The following is a 16,725-nucleotide window of genomic DNA, read 5'->3' as shown; positions in this document are numbered from 1 at the left end:
CCGCGTATCTACAACCTTCTATACGTAAAATAAATGTTGTTGACCTCCTCCATTACGAGCTGGCAATCGATAAAGCTGTCATGGGCATGAACTGAGCAGTAGCCTTTATAACTTTAAGGGAACATTTTTTTTCTTTCTTTGGTGACTGCGGGAACTTAAAAGAAAAAAAAAATGTTTTTTTTTTCTCTCTAATACTACGACCAAATTGCTGTGAAATCAAAATCCGTAATATTTCTTTCATTTCCGTATGTCCGAAATTGTTACCTAATTTCCGTAACAATTACGGACGATCCGTAAAAGTAGGCAGGTATGAAAAACAAATTCATTGTTGTTGTTGTTGCTTTTGTTGTCGATGTCGTTTTTTGTTATCACCCATCCAATCAGTGGCCAAGCTCAACATCACGTCATACCACAAGACAAGACAGCTGAGTCACAGAACAACATAAAACAACACATCTCCATACACATACATACCTTTCCTCTCCTGTTGATATCAATATGATGCCATTTTCCATCATTGAGTTTCTGTAAGAGTTGCTTCCCATTCTTGTCCTTCCCGTCCAAGGTGAGTTCACCCACTCCAGTACCATGGTCAATGCGAAGGACTGGGTAGCCTCCCTTCAACATCAGGATGATGAAATCAGCTGGAGTCTAAAAAAGGAAAGAATAGGAACAAAATATTTAATGTTTTATCGGTTATACATTAGCTGCCCAGTAAGCACATAAGGCCTCTATTTGCAGTTTCCATTACGCCCTGATAACAGCTGTGGTTCTTGCTTGATCACATGTCATCCAATTAACCCCTGCCTCTCAATATTCAGTTTACAGCTTCATCTTCCCAAAGGAGGCCATATCATTGAAAGCCTCAAACGCTTTCAAACTATCATCTTCCTTTTGTAAAATTTATTTTTCATCTATCCCATTTAATTTTGTCTAGAATCAGGTTATACATGTATGTGATTGTGACAATAAGCTAGAGCTCCTAGACTAGACAATAAAAGAAATTATATATTGTCTTGTAACTAAAACTGATTGATTTATTTTAAAATGGATCTAAAGGATGATTTCTCGGATTATCATGGGTTATGGATTGGTCAAATCTAATAAAAAGTATTTTAAAAATTGAAACAAGAGCTTTATAATTTATTAAAGTATTTATATATTTTGAATGAAAAAATAAAGATTTTTCACCCAAGCCAAAAGGACAAATCCCATATTAATTTAATCTAGTTCATTAAAACAATAAATAAAGCATTAAGAACTGCAAGTCTTTGAACTGAAGTCCTATAGAAATATACCATTAACAGCATTTAAAGACTATTAACTGGACATAAACGTGTGTAAGCATCACTAAATCATAATGAAAAATGAATCAATGAAAATTTATCTAAAAAATCCTTTCACGATTTATCAATTCTAAAACCAAAAGCAAAAAATCAAAGGAAGTAAAAAGAATTGGCAGCTCTGTAGAAGTGAGAATGTGCATGTAAATTTACTTTTCTTAAATGTCCAGTTGGCAACTCAAATTATTTACAACAGATAAAGAATCCAAACCTTTAGAGCATCAACGTTTTTAAGAGGGCCATTGTAGAGAATAACCCCATTTTCTTTCTCTGTGATGAACTCAATACTGGTCTGTGACTCCTCACACTGTGTCAGTGTCCTGTACATGGCCACACTGTCCCCATCAAAACTGTGGCGGGTCTCCTGACATCTGGAGCCAGTGTATCCATCAGGGCATTTGTTGCATCTGGACAGTAGGGAGTGAATGTAAAGATGGGTTTATTGACTGATGGATGGATGGATGGATAGATGGATGATTGGATGAATGGATAGATCGAAGAGTAGATGGATATATGGATGGATGAGTGGATTAATGGGAGGATGTATGGATGAATGTAGTGAAGAATGAACAAATGAATGAAAAAATGAATGAATGAGTGAGTGAGTGAGTGAGTGAGTGAGTGAGTGAGTGAATGAATGAATGAATGAATGAATGAATGAATGAATGAATGAATGAAAGACCTCCTCAATTTGCTTATGTTAACACAAAATTCATAAACAGATCACTCACTTCAAATTGCCCCAGTTGTCCTTTTCACACTCTCCACCGTTGTGACAGTAGTCACCAGTGCATTCATTCGTTTCAGGGAACTTGTCAGCCTCGCATCCCTGGGTGGCCACCATGTACGCATCAACCCCGACATAACTTGTTCCATTGGCATTGACAGTAACTGGTTTGCCAGTAATTGTCAGCTTGTTGTAGCATCCACCTTCAAAGATCTCATCGAGACACTCATCAATAGGGACTTCACCCACTTTCAAACCGAGACCTTCAAACTGGGTGAGGAAACAAAAGAGAAACATATTATTGAATCTTACATTTTGGAAAAAAAAAGAGGGAAGGGGGAGGGTGTTGCAAATCAAAATTTACTAAATCTACAAGGTGACCAAATAAAATTTGTATATCTTATTTTGTTTCAAAGCTATGGGCATAGTGGACTACTTTTCAAAGAGCTATTAATACACAATACCACCATGATCCAAAGCAGGAGTTAGTTTGAACTAATATACGATATAATATAGATTTAGAGCTTTCTGCTGGCCATGTTTTAATTTGCTAGTCAAAAAAAGCATAATTCTGGGGCACACTAGGGTCATTTCCATACATATACACAGTCAATTATTTTTCTTCAAATTCTTCTTAGATTATTAAATCGGGACAGTCCTGATTTTATCTGGATAGTTGGCTGCTATGGAATGAGACGGTTGGAGAAAGTTTGTTAAGCAATGCTCTTTTTACTATTCCCTCCCTGCCCATGGGCTATAATAGAAAGTTACCAAGATATCAAAATTCTGCTTGGTCACTTTACAGACAATGCCATCCTGAAATATTTGGTCATTCAAAACTGAGGCTTTTGCGACTGTTCCAAGAATTAACAAAATTGAGGATGGCCACCTCACTATATTGAGCAATATTTTGAAATTTTCTTTCAAAAATGGATTCTGGTGACTAAAAGAGGTATATTTGAGTACTTGTGAATGCAAATTGTGGAAAAATATAGCTCAAGATAAAATTTAGCATTTCCTCCCTTATGTCAGTAAAAATTTCAGTTATACCATGGAAGTGTGTACATAGTTTTTCAGTGGCATTGTGTGCATGATGGTAGAAATCACATAAGACGAGGGGTCAGTTTGTTGGAACAGTAGAATTTCAGGGGAAAAAAGCATAAAATCAAAATAGTGGAAATCCACTAATTAGCGGACAACTGGCAGCCACGTTAATACAATTTCCAATCTCCACTTACATCTGCCTGGTTCATAATGATAATGTTGTCAAGTTCGGCTGGGGACATATAGGGAGAGCCATGTGCTGAGTAGCGAACTTCCAAGTAGTTGTCACCATCCCGAAGATTCACAATCTTCACATTATCCACAGGGTATCCGAGCTTCGTAGCTAGCATTTCCCTGAATTTGGTGTAGAGGCTAGCAGATTTCACACCAGTTCTCGGATTAATGGGTTCCAAGATAAAATCCGAGCCAGTCATACCTTGAGGACAAAATTGATAATTGTTAAAGGAAGTGGTTGGTTGGTCTCTCTCTCTCTCTCTCTCTCTCTCTCTCTCTCTCTCTCTCTCTTCTCTCCTCTCTCTCTTCTCCTCTCTCTCTCTCTCTCTCTCTCTCTCTCTCTCTCTCTCTCTCTCTCTCTCTCTCTCTCTCTCTCTCTTCTCTCTCTCTCTCTCTCTCTCTCTCTCTCTCTCTCTCTCTCTCTCTCTCTCTCTCTCTCTCTCTCTCTCTCTCTTCTCTCTCTCTCTCTCTCTCTCTCTCTCTCTCTCTCTCTCTCTCTCTCTTCTCTCTCTCTCTCTCTCTCTCTCTCTCTCTCTCTCTCTCTCTCTCTCTCTCTCTCCTCTCTCTCTCTCTCTCTCTCTCTCTCTCTCTCTCTTCTCTCTCTCCTCTCTCTCTCTCTCTCTCTCTCTCTCTCTCTCTCTCTCTCTCTCTCTCTCTCTCTCTCTCTCCCCTCTCTCTCTCTCTCTCTCTCTCTCTCTCCTCTCTCTCTCTCTCTCTCTCTCCTCTCTCTCTCTCTCCTCTCTCTCTCTCTCTCTCTCTCTCTCTCTCTCTCTCTCTCTCTCTCTCTCTCTCTCTCTCTCTCTCTCTCTCTCTCTCTCTCTCTCTCTCTCTCTCTCTCTCTCTCTCTCTCTCTCTCTCTCTCTCTCTCTCTCTCTCAACATGTATGATTAGATCACATTACTATTCACGCAAACAAATAATGATACTGTGGTTTAGTAGTGTCTATTGGTCACAAGGGTATGAAAAAACTGACATTATTCCACCCCTCCCATCAGAAAACCATATCATTTCTTAGTAAATACGTAATCCTTGCAAATGCTTTGAACACGTTGAATAATTTGTTCAATGATTGCATAATATTTTCACACATTTTATTGGTGTGAAATAAGGTGTAAAAGACAGCTGATTGGCAATTATCAATAATCTTTTGGTGTGCATAAATACAAATCCAACGTTTTTGGGTCAAATTGTCAATTCAAGCAGATGGAAAAAGATACAAATAATGGTGAAACAAAGTGCAAGTACGATACAATTTGGTCAATAAATGTCTAATAATCTTACTTGGAGGGATGGAATACATGTATTCTTTCATTTCTTTGCATTTATTAAACACATATTTTTATCGTGCAACATCACATACTCACAAGCTCGTTGTGTTATTTGAAATAATAAAAATAACTTGTTTTAATAAATACAAAGCAATGAAAGAATTGTATATTATTCTATATATTCTATATTCTAAGCTTTCAATGTTGTCGGACCACTAGTCTGGAATAGATTACCTCAAATATTAAGAGAATCAAAGACAATTGAAACTTTTAAATCCATGTTAAAATAATTTTATTTCACAGAAGCATTTTTGTAATTTGATAGGCTGCTGTTTTAATCGTTTAAAATAATTGTCTTGTTTCCATCAACTGTTGTCAATATGAATTGTCAACATTTTCCTTTTTCAAAATGCTTACTATATTTCTATATTGTAAAGCGCATTGCGCGTTATGTGTATATGCCCTATATAACTATCCTATTATTATTATTATTATTATTATTATTATTATTATTATTATTATTATTATTATTATTATTATTATTATTATTATATTATTATTATTATTATTATTATTATTATTATTATTATTATTATTATTATATTATTATTATTATTATTATTATTATTATTATTATTATTATTATTATTATTATTATTATTATTATTATTATTATTATTATAAACATCATCATCATCATCATCATTTATTATTATTATTATTATGTTATTATTATTATTATTATTATTATTATTATTATTATTATTATTATTATTATTATATTATTATTATTATTTTATTATTATTATTATTATTATTATTATTAATATTATTATTATTGGGTACTGGTCATTTTAACATTAATATTTAACGTTATTTGGGTCACCCTCAAATAATCCATTTTGAGACCATGGGTCTTGTGTTTAGTTCATATTTCTATCTCTCACCTTCAAATCGGACACCACCTGAGTTTGCAACAGCCTCCTCTGGCAAGTCCATGACCGTTACGGAAACGGTGCTGACCACAGTCTCGTCAAAGTGTTTGTCGTAAACTTTGACATTGAACCTGTACGGATCACTACCAAAGTTGGCAACCACACCTTTCTGCATGGTGATGTCACCTGTATCAAGGTCAACACTGTAAAAAAGAATGTTTTATAAAAGAAATATATAACCATTGTCATCAACTCCTCCTTAATAATCAGTAGTCCTTCAGAGCCATTAGGCCCATGAGGCTGGAATTTATCCCTGTTTCAATTGCTTGTTACCCTTTGGATGGGACACTAGCCTATCTAACAGAACCAGTTACCCAATCACTGCTGGGTGGACAGGGAGTTCTGAGAAAAATTCTCTACTACACCTTGGGATTGATCCTGGTCTCTTTGCAAGCGAATTGGGTATTCTACCAACTGAGATTTTGGGACCCCAATTAATAACCAGGGGAAAGAATGAGGAGTTCAAAATGAAATGCAATTGAGTAATAGATTTCAACCTCAAGCTGATCTCGAGGTGAACGTAGACATTGTCATTTTGGACCAAGATCAAGGAAATCTACCTAACAAATTACCAAGAGGTATTGGGTGTAAAGAAATCAGAACATAAAAGAATGGATAAGTCCAATCACATTGGGGCTGATTGAAAAGAGAAGTAGGTACAAGGAAGGAACAAGTGAATGCAAGTCAAACACAAGCTTTAAGACTGGAGGCTCAAAAGCAATATCGAGCCACAGCTAAGGAAGTCAAAGGATCTGTGAAGAAAAACAAGGAAGCATTCATGAACAGACTTACAGAGAAAGCAGAAGCAGCAGCAACAGGAGGACACAGGAGGATCCTTTATCAAACTACCAAGACACTTGCTGGAAAATATGGGAAACCAGAGGTACCAGTCAAAGATAAAGGTGGGGAAAACTATTTTTGGAAATGAGGCTCAATCTAAGAAATAGAGGGAACATTTCAACTGCCTTCTGAACAGACCACCACCAAACAACCTGCCATAAATTTGGCCTGCAAGGAATGAGCTACCAATAAGCTGTGATCCACCATCGATAGCAGAGATTGTGGGTGCCATTAACAAGATGAAAAGGGGAAAAGCTGCTGGACCAGACCAGATTCCCCCGGAGGCTCTAAAAGTTGATGCGGAAGCCCTTCATCCACTGTTTGGGAGAATCTGGAATGACGGGATATTCCCAAAGATTGGAAAGAAGGACATCCTGTCAAGCTTCCAAAGAAAGGAGATCTCAGTAATCGTAATAATTATATAGGAATCACTCTATCCCAGGGAAGGTCTTCAACCGTATTATTCTAGAGAATTAAGAATGCAACAGATGCGGGATGAACAGGCAGGTTTTCCGGAAAAAAGGGTTCAACCACTGACCAGGTTGCCTCTCTGCGAGTCATAGTGGAACAGTCTATAGAATGGAATTCTCCTCTTATTGTCAACTTTCTGGATTACGAGAAGGCTTTCGACAGTATTGTCAGAGCAACATTATACAAAATTCTGGCACATTATGGAATCACTGAGAAGTTGGTAAACCTCATTATGGAAATGTACAAAGGAACAAGTTGCAGGGTTGTACATGAAGATCAGATCAATGACAACTTTGAAATTAAGACTGGTGTCAAGCAGGGATGCTTGCTCTCACCATTCCTGTTCATCCTTCCTATTGAAGGTAACCTCCAAAGGGAGGTACGGATGTGAAACTTGGACTGCATTGCAGGCATGTATAAAGAGGAAACAAATTTTCGTAAACAGGTCATGCGTAAACTACTCAGAATAAAATGGATTAACAGGATTAAGAATGAAGAAGTATGGAAAAGAACACAGCAGAAAACAGTGGGAGAGGAAATAGGAAGCAGACGATTGAGGTGAATTAAACACACCCTTAGAAAGAATGACTCCACTATAAAAAAGAAAGCATTGAATTGGAACCTTCAGTTCATAAGATAAAGGGAAAGGCCACGAGGAACATGGAGAGGAGTTCAAGAAGCTGATATACAGAGAAGTGATAAGACATGGAAAGAGATTTTAAAAAAGTTAGCTCAAGATAGAGAGGGATGAAAACAGTTTGTGGCCTATACCCTGATCCAGGAAGAAAAAGGTTATGATGATGATAAAATTAATAACCAGGAGGGATCTTAAGTAAAATCCTGAAATTGTTAGAAGCTTACACCCCCAAAACATTAGTATCATCCATTTAAAGGAAATTAAGTCTGTAAAAATAATTTACTGTGCATTCGTATACTGAAATCAGCAGCTAAATAACAATAGGGATGGCCAAGTGGATATGGCAATGCACCTCCACCCAAGGGACCCAGTAAAAGCCCCACTTTCTGTATCACATTTTTTCCTTGAACAAGAAACTTAGTCCCTATTGCTCAATGACACCTGAAAACTGAATAATCTCCAACTTTTCTCGAAATAGACCTTTAAAAAATTAACCCAGTGGATGAACTAAAGCGGAATTATATCTTAAAAATAAAACAACTTGAAATGAAATCACCAAACAGGTTTCATTGCTAAATACTTTTTCTGACATTTTTATACAAAACAACCAATACAACTAAAATATTAATGCACTTAAGAATGCAAGCTGAAGTATTCTTTTTTTCCTAATTAAAAATTTACAGCCATATAATGCAAGTTCTTAAAATTATTCAACTGCTTAACATCAATAGTGTTTTACAGACAGAGAGCTTGTGGAACTGGAGTTCTTCCATGTTTCAATAAAAAATTAAGAATTTCTTGCTATTTCTTTGAGAATAAGAAAATTGTTTGATTTACCTGAAATAATTCTGCAGAGTGCTGGGTGAAATAAAACTGAATGATTTGTCGGGTAGATCCCAATCATCTTTGTCCTCCACGTAGACACGACCAATCACAAGAGGTCCAAATGTTCCTGATCAAATAAAAACAATATCTCTAAAATACATAGGAACGAGGGGTGACCTTATACAATTATACAAAATTGTCCATAGGTTTGATCAAATTTGAGCAAATTAACCACAATACACTTTTTAAGTACTCCCATGTAAAATTTACATGTGGAAACAAATACAAAATTTTTATAACACATTCTTCTACAATTAATCCGCAAAAAAATGTTATTACAAGGACACTAAATACATGGAACAGTTTGAAATTTATAACCAAAGACTCCAAAAAGGTAAATCATTTCAAAAATGCAAATTATAAGGAGCTTGTGATCATATCGGGGAATATTTGACCTGAACCTTTCCTATTTTTTTATTTTTTTACAGGATATTTAAAGGCCTTTGACCAAAGCAACCCTAATTATGATGTTACGTTATGTAATTAATATATACAAATCTATTTCTACATATTCAAAATCATCAATTATATGATTCACGCTGCTTTGTTTATTCCCACAGCAAGCGATAAGGAACCTTGTTGACATCTCATTCAGCACAAGTTGCCTGTCAGGGGAAAATTTCTTTTTTCCAGTATAGCCAGGTTCTCATTCATACCTGAGTGCAATGGACCAGTGTAACAATTTATTATCTGTCCACTTATTAAAATTTTTAAAATCCTGCCTATATACCTTTGTAGTTGTAGACAAAAACTTCCTGGTGTCCCGGCTTGTGTCGATTGTCATTCACATCACCGATGGTTATAGTCAGAGTGTTGGTGCCAGTCTGTGCTTGGCGGTCGCCAGATCCCCTCATGTCCCACATGACTATCGGCAACTCATAATACTTCTGGGCCTCTCTGTCAAAGGTGGCATCAGTGCGAACTGTGGCTGTTCCACGACCTTCATCTTGATCTGGAGGAGGGAGGAAGAGGAGAGGGATGTTAAGGTAATTGAGCTTTTTTTTTAAAAAATTGAGCTTTTATATAGCACAATATCCATTAAATGTGCTCAAAGCGCTTTACAAGGGGTCCCTGTCCAACAGCAATATTTAACATTAAGGACAAGACTGTTAGGCGATATTATAATTTTTTTCGACAGAGACAACGCTGTTAACGGCCAGATACTCATTTTACAACAGAGTACGGTGAGAGAATGTGAGTAAAGAGTCTTTTCCAAGGAGTCAACTGTGCGCCGAGCGAGGCTCGAACCCAGGACCTTCCGATCCGAAAGCGAGTGTCATACCACTAGACCACATAGCCGCACAAAGGTAGATATTATAGTTCCAAACTACCTACATGCAAATGCGAAGGGAAAAAAGGATTCTGCATTTTCTTGTTTAAAAAAAAAAAAAGAATTTCATAAAAATTTCAATCTTTATTTCAACCTTTTTAAAAATTGCATCAATCTGATATGAAAGAATTTAAGCATTACATGATAAATCAAACTCATAAATTCTTTAGAAAATATGTGTATTGAAAACTATAAACAATTCTCTTTTTGGTTAATATTCTCTCCAGTAGATTTAACACGATGACCTGAGCTCAAAACTCTTTTTAAATTTTATTGAAATGCCATTTTCATCATAAATTCAGATTCATCCAAAAGCAGTTGGCCTCCTTCCCTTTTTAAGACTAGAAACTAGGTCGGTTTTTGTTCCACATAAAAACACATGTATATTATTTTGAAAAGATCTAGATTTGAATAGTACCTCGGTGTTGATGTTTTATTTTTGTTTTTTGTTTTTAAGGGTTTTATGGCGCTTGCAACACATTTAGGTCATATCAGCGCCAGTAAAAAGGAAGAAAATGGGATAGTAAAAAGTTATAGAATTACAATTAAAGCACCCAAGAAAAGGTAAGACAAAGGGGAATGGTACAAATAGGGAATTGGTGTAGATTCCAAGAGCATACCATCAATGTACTTAGTTTGAGATCACCTAAAAGTCTCATCCAGATACGAGCACAGGTCCCCACTAAGAGGAATACACTCAAAAGCTTACATTATAAATTCAAAACAACAAATATAATAATAATACATCAGAGAGATGATTTACAAGGAAAAAATATCATCTCCCAAAACAATAACTATACATTTGACTGGTGTTGAAAATAAAAATAAATGAACCAAAAACTAAAAATCTAGCACCAAAAGAATAACTAGAATAAGTTCTAGAATAAGTTCTCAAAGAGGCAGGGAAAAAAATTGGACAAGGTTTTTTTTGGTTAAGTATAATAATCATCAATTTTTCGTCATTCCATTGGTCTTACAAGAGAAATAAAACTCACCTGGATTAAAGGTTAATGAGAACTTCTGACAAGCCACAACTTTAGCAGCACAATTAGGAGGCAAAGCAAAACCGAAAGGAGGTCCATATTCAGGGGTGTCCAAGTCCTTGGCAAAAATCTCCAACTGCAAGAAAAGATTATGAAAACAACACATATTACCTACTGGAAATTGAAAAAATCATAGGCCTATTGCAAAACTTCTACACTTGTCAATACATCTGTCTATGAGTTTTACGGTAGTTTAAAAAAAAGAGGAGAAAAAGTACCTGAGCTTTACAAGAGCTATTTGTTTGTTGTCACTGACGTGATTTTAAAAAGTGTTACAACAATTTTAAGTCATTTCACAGCCCTTTAACCCTCTCCTTACCAGCCATTTTCAGGATTTTCCCCAAAACTTCACACCCAACTAACACAACAATAGATTTTTTATCACTCAAACACAATAGCAGTAAGTTCTTGCGATAAATGTTTTCTTTAGCAAAACATGCTCTACAACACACTGTTCATTTTTTTTTTAATTCATGATGTACAAGAGAAATTTGAATAAGAAAAATGTTGGTTGTATCGTAACGAATGTGACAATTTTCCTATGGGTGGTAAGGAGAGGGTTAAAGTAAATTCATGTGAAGGGTTAAAAGGTGCACAAAAGGAATCGGTTCAATCAGGGAAAAGAAGTTGATTCCAAGAACAATGTTTAACTTGTTCAGTTTAAAAACCACCCAAAATTCCCATCCAGACACAAGAATGACATACTCACATCCTTACAAATATATTTAAACTACAACTAAAAAATATAACAGGTCAAAACAGAGACATGATTTACAAGGGAATAAAATGGCATCTCCCCAAATAAGGAACTACACATTTACCAGTTTCCCTCTTAGGTAAGAATCCAGGCCAAGGTCAGGACAAAACCAAGATTAACCTGCCTGAACCTCTAAAGTAGGTAAAAAGATCCTTTATTATCAATCTTTTGTAATAACAACACAAGCAAGCTCCTTGATTTACACTTTAAACTCAAATGGAATGGTTTAAAAAGCAGATATGGCACGATTTTTCCTTTTTTTTTTCCCCCCAGTATCCCCATGACCATCCAGCATTGATTCGGTGGCTAGGTCTGTAAGATCTGACCAAATTTATTTTGTGGAAAATTCGCATCCTCTTCAAAATGTAGAACGCAATTTTTTTATTTTTTTTTTAATATTTAAGGGTTTTACAGTGCTTGCAACGCATTTAGGTCATATCAGCGTCAGTAAAAAGGAAGAAAATTGGATAGTAAAAACATTCTAGATGTACAATTAAAAGGACTTAGGGAGAAAGTAAGACAAAGGGGAATGGTTCAAATAGGGAATAGATGTAGATTCCAAAAGCACACTATCAGTGTACTTGGTTTGAGATCACCTAAATGTCTCACCAAACACCAGCACAAGATCCCACAAAGAGGAATACTCTCAAATGTTTACAAATCATGTTTAAAATAAAAAATAAAAATACATAACAGAGAGTTGACTGCAAGGAAAAAAATATCATGTCCCAAAACCATAATTATACATTCGACTGTTTCCCTCCCAGCCAAGGACTCCGGCCAGGGTCAGGAAAAAAATAAGTAATCTCATTCCAAGACAAAGACAGAAAGTAATTGGAAAACAGATACAGGGGGATAGAAGACACAGCAAGTACCTCCCTGCCCACTATGGGAGCTAGGAAACCCCACCAAGAAGGCAATTCTTGTTGTCCATTTAACATTGCAAAATCCAGGATGATATTAAGCCCCATGAAGCTTATTTCTGAAGGACTTTTTGTGATGCAGCTAAAGATGATAATTCAATTTTTTTTTTTTTTTTAATTTTAGAGCTTTCGAAATTGCTGTAAAGCCCTTGCATCTGAGTGTGAGATTTTTTAATATTCTGTCTATCTTCATTAGGGATAAACATAGGAACAATTTGATTGTCACAAACAAGAAAATATACATGCTTCAAACATTGGCTGTTTACTCTGTAACAAGCAGTGCAACTTTGCTGTAGTTTTTATTGAACCACATTGTTTTGTTGTTTGTTTTTTTTTTAATTTACTTAAGATCACATACCGGCAAATCTGAAGGGCCTCCATTTTCCATAACCACTGGCTGGTAGTCCTCAGCAAAAATAGGGAAGTTATCATTGACATCATCCACAATCACCTCCATGGTGGCAGATCCAGTCAGCTGGGGGTCACCTGTAAGACAAGAATAATATGAAAATAAAAATGATTTTAAACAAAATAAATAAACTTCCCTTTATTCACCCAGGCGTAAGCCACAGTACAGTACAGTAGTTCATAGTGAATAATAAAGGCTGTGTTTCTTGTTTACGAAAAGAAGCTGAGATGCAAATAGTAGGGCTGAATCTCAGCCCTGCCTGGTGAGAGTGTAATGCCATATCCCTTTGGTCATCTCACCTCTTTAAAAAAAATTCCCTCTTCCCTCTCCTTCTCTTCCTTATGCAAAATTAAAATGTAAAGATGATGATGATGATGATGATGATGATGATGATGATGATAATAATGATGACCTAAATGATTATGTACCTTTATCAATAGCTAGAATAATGACCTCCATTCTTGCTGCCGTTTCTCTATCAAGACTTTTTCGGGTAAATACCACCCCTGTATCCTCCTCAATGTAAAATTCACGACGTGGGTCAGAGCTGCTAAGAATTGTGTAGCTGTTGAAAAATGTATCACAAAAGCACAGTGATAATTTTTTAAAAATCAAAAGAAATAGACTTGTTAAGTTGAGATTTACATAAACAGAGCTGCCAACTCACAATACTGGTAAAAGAGGATAAGGCATTTAAAAATTGAGAATTTTGATTTTAAAATCAGGATTGTTCCCCCCTAACCCCCGGAGACCAAATAAACAAAAACGTATTACTCAAAATGGATTCATTAAAACAATAAGACATTGAAGTCTGCAAGTTTTTATAATGAAGTCCAATAGATATATGCCATAAACAACACACTTGAACACATTCAAGAAGTTGCATTAAATACATAAACAACTCTAATTCATTATTTTATAAATCAAGGAAAGGGAGGGATTTTCAGAAATCCTGTTAGGATATATATTTTTTTTAAACTGGACAATCCCTGGGGGAAAACAAGAGTAAGCAGCTCTGTTAAGGTGAAGGGTCAAGATCAAGTAATTCAGAGTACATATGACTATTTAAGAATATAAGCTTTTAATCTTTTTAACTACTCCCCATACTTTTTCGATTACACCAGAGACACCAAAAACAACATTATTTTAAAACACTGTAGAGATGCTTACCTGAGCTCAGCATTGATGCCAGAATCTTTGTCCACAGCTGTAAAGGTTGTCACGTTCCTACCTGGCAATTCACCTTCTTTAATATGCCTGTTTTCCAATGATAAAACAAAGAAAAGTGAATTTATTTTATTAATTAAAATAAAGAGAAATTGAAGATCACAGTGGTTAAAGTGCGGAGTCACATTCTTATGATTTTTCATCTAAATATTGTTTAAACTTAAATCAACTTTGTTCACTCATTAACCCTCTCTGTACCAACCATAGGAAAATTGTCACAATGCGACTAACCATTTTCTCATTCTGATAAATTTTGTAAATCACAAAATTTAAATTTTTAAAATTTTTTCTCGCGATGAAACTTGACACTGTGTTGTAGAGCTAATTTTTTAAAAACAAGATTGTGTATAGATTGTAATTGATGCTTTTCTGTTTGAGTGAGAAAAATCAATTTTTGTGTTGGGTGAGTATAATATACTTCCTTTGAATACTTTAATTTCTTTTTCTTTTTTAGTTTGGTATACTTGCTATACCTGAATCAAAAATTAAACCTATATTTTTCTCAAAACTAACTTCCCATGACTTAAGTACTCAAAAGCAAGGCTATTCAATTGAACAGAAGGTGAGAGTTTTTTTAACGATTTCCAAAGTGGGATGATGAAATGGGGGTGGAACTGACATACGATAGAGAGGTATAATTCAAATTACAGAGCTACATAGGAATGAAGAATATGCTGTATTGATTCAACCCTCACTCATTGTCTCTCCTCACAATCAAGTTTCACCCCCCCCCCCCCCCCTTAAAAATAGTCCTTTTATATAAATTAAAAGTTGCCAATTTGCTCAGTATGTTTAGATTAAGATACAGAATGTTTGAATAAGCTTCAAAGTCTTTCTCGAATGTGCTCTGGCATCAAATTTCCCTTTTGACAGTGTTTTTTTTTCTTTTGCATTTTTTTTGCGGGGGGGGGGGGAGATGTGATCAAATATGACTATCAACTTCTGACAATGAATTAAGAAGATATCTTTTAGTACTATTAGACAGATACGCGTCTGATGCAAGAACAGAATAATTTCAATCATCCATTTCATCAAATTATCCCGAAAGAAATAAAAACAAAAATCTATCAGGAAATATAGACACGAACTTCAGACCTGCCACAGACATTAATTCAATGAAAGAATCTGTTTATAATTTTTTTGAAATCAGATCTCCTACCAGTCTATAGTGTTTTAAAAGACTTTTGAAGACCATCTTTTTTTTTTAATTGGATAGTTTGTTTTTTTGTTGTTATTTTTTTGGAATGTGTTTGTGTTCAAAATAATATATTTTAGATGTATAATTACTTTTGGTAAGCGCGCCTTGAGGCAAAAGATGCTATACATATCTCCTACCATAACAATTATCAAAAACCTTAAAATAATATTCATTATTTATACGATTTGTCACTGAAAAATCCTTTAGAATTGGAGAAGGAAGTTCAATTCGAACAGGATTCATTTCTGAGCAAAATAAAAACAAAAAAAACAACAATTTTTCATCTAACATTTCACCTTCAATCTGAATCGGTAGCCCAAAAAAAAAATAAATCCAAATTTGGCAAAATTTGAACCCCCAAAAATTTGTATAGATTAAATCTATCTGTGAAATAGGCAGGCGGGGACTTACACTTTAATCGAGTCTTTGATAAATTTTGGTACTTCATCATTGAAGTCCTCCACAGTGATGTTGACAATGGCAGTGTCAAAATGGTCGGGGTTCTTGTCACTTACAGTTATTTGGAGAACAAAATTTCTCATGGCTGGATTTTCGTAATCAATTGGTTCTTCTGGGTTCTGGCAGAGAGAGATTTTTTAAATTCAAAAGAGTAAGGTTAACCGTAAAAAAAAGGGGGTAGGCCCTGCCATAAGATGAAAATCCCAATAGCTTGGCTGGTAGAGCTTCTCGCTTCTCCCACAAAGGGGCAGGGATTGGTCCTGGAAGCATTTAAGATTTTTTTACGAAATAGGGAACAAATGTAGATTCCAACGGCACACTATAAATGTTCTTAGTTTGAGTCTCATCCAGACATAAGCAAAGGGTCATAGTAAGAGGAATACACTCAAATGCTTACAGAAAACATCCAAAACAGAAAACATGACTATCAAAACATGACAGAGAGATGACTTACAAGAAAAAAATCATCTCCTAAAATTAAGACTAATATTTGACTATTTCCCTTTCAGATAAGGACTCCACCTAGAGCCAGGACAAAACAAAACAGCCCCTTTCCAAGACAAAGACAGAAAGCAACTCCGAAAACAGATTTAAGGAAAAAGAAATAAAATAAATTGAAAAAAAAAAGAAGAAGAAAAAAACTCACTGGAATAATGGAGATGTATCCCTTGTTATTGATGTCGTCAATTTTAAAATGGTTATTCTTTTCAATACTAAAGGCCAGCAAGGCATTCTCTTCTATATCAGCATCAGTGGCCTGGACATCCAGAATGACACCAGATGTAGTGTGTTCTGATATGACCACACTGTGGAGGAAGTGATGGTAAAAACAATGATGATGATGGTGTAATGATGGTGATGGTGATTTATGATGAGGATGATGATTTATAATGAGGAGGATGGTAATATGATGATGATGTGGATGATGGTGGTAA

At 35.4% G+C, this 16,725-nt stretch overlaps 1 protein-coding gene across 1 annotated transcript in view; it reads right to left on the bottom strand.

Annotated features, from left to right (window-relative positions):
• Nucleotides 1–16,725, bottom strand: part of LOC144976934 (neural-cadherin-like) — a 65,652-nt gene that overhangs the window by 16,469 nt on the left and 32,458 nt on the right. Inside the window, exons 25-37 of the mRNA XM_078921552.1 lie at nucleotides 16,437–16,596; nucleotides 15,743–15,909; nucleotides 14,077–14,163; nucleotides 13,335–13,471; nucleotides 12,856–12,983; nucleotides 10,770–10,893; nucleotides 9,175–9,396; nucleotides 8,397–8,511; nucleotides 5,564–5,754; nucleotides 3,309–3,550; nucleotides 2,075–2,340; nucleotides 1,555–1,750; nucleotides 475–651 (exon numbers count right to left, since the gene is read on the bottom strand). Of these exons, the coding sequence (XP_078777678.1) occupies nucleotides 475–651; nucleotides 1,555–1,750; nucleotides 2,075–2,340; nucleotides 3,309–3,550; nucleotides 5,564–5,754; nucleotides 8,397–8,511; nucleotides 9,175–9,396; nucleotides 10,770–10,893; nucleotides 12,856–12,983; nucleotides 13,335–13,471; nucleotides 14,077–14,163; nucleotides 15,743–15,909; nucleotides 16,437–16,596 (2,212 nt within the window). The remainder of the gene's footprint in view (nucleotides 1–474; nucleotides 652–1,554; nucleotides 1,751–2,074; nucleotides 2,341–3,308; nucleotides 3,551–5,563; nucleotides 5,755–8,396; nucleotides 8,512–9,174; nucleotides 9,397–10,769; nucleotides 10,894–12,855; nucleotides 12,984–13,334; nucleotides 13,472–14,076; nucleotides 14,164–15,742; nucleotides 15,910–16,436; nucleotides 16,597–16,725) is intronic.

This window comes from Berghia stephanieae, chromosome 7 (genome assembly GCF_034508935.2).
Source record: "Berghia stephanieae isolate SIO BIC M18660-M18661 chromosome 7, UCSD_Bste_1.3, whole genome shotgun sequence".
Taxonomy (NCBI): domain Eukaryota; kingdom Metazoa; phylum Mollusca; class Gastropoda; order Nudibranchia; family Aeolidiidae; genus Berghia; species Berghia stephanieae.
The sequence above is the reverse complement of the archived record's forward strand: the minus strand, read 5'-3'. Positions and strand labels throughout refer to the sequence as shown.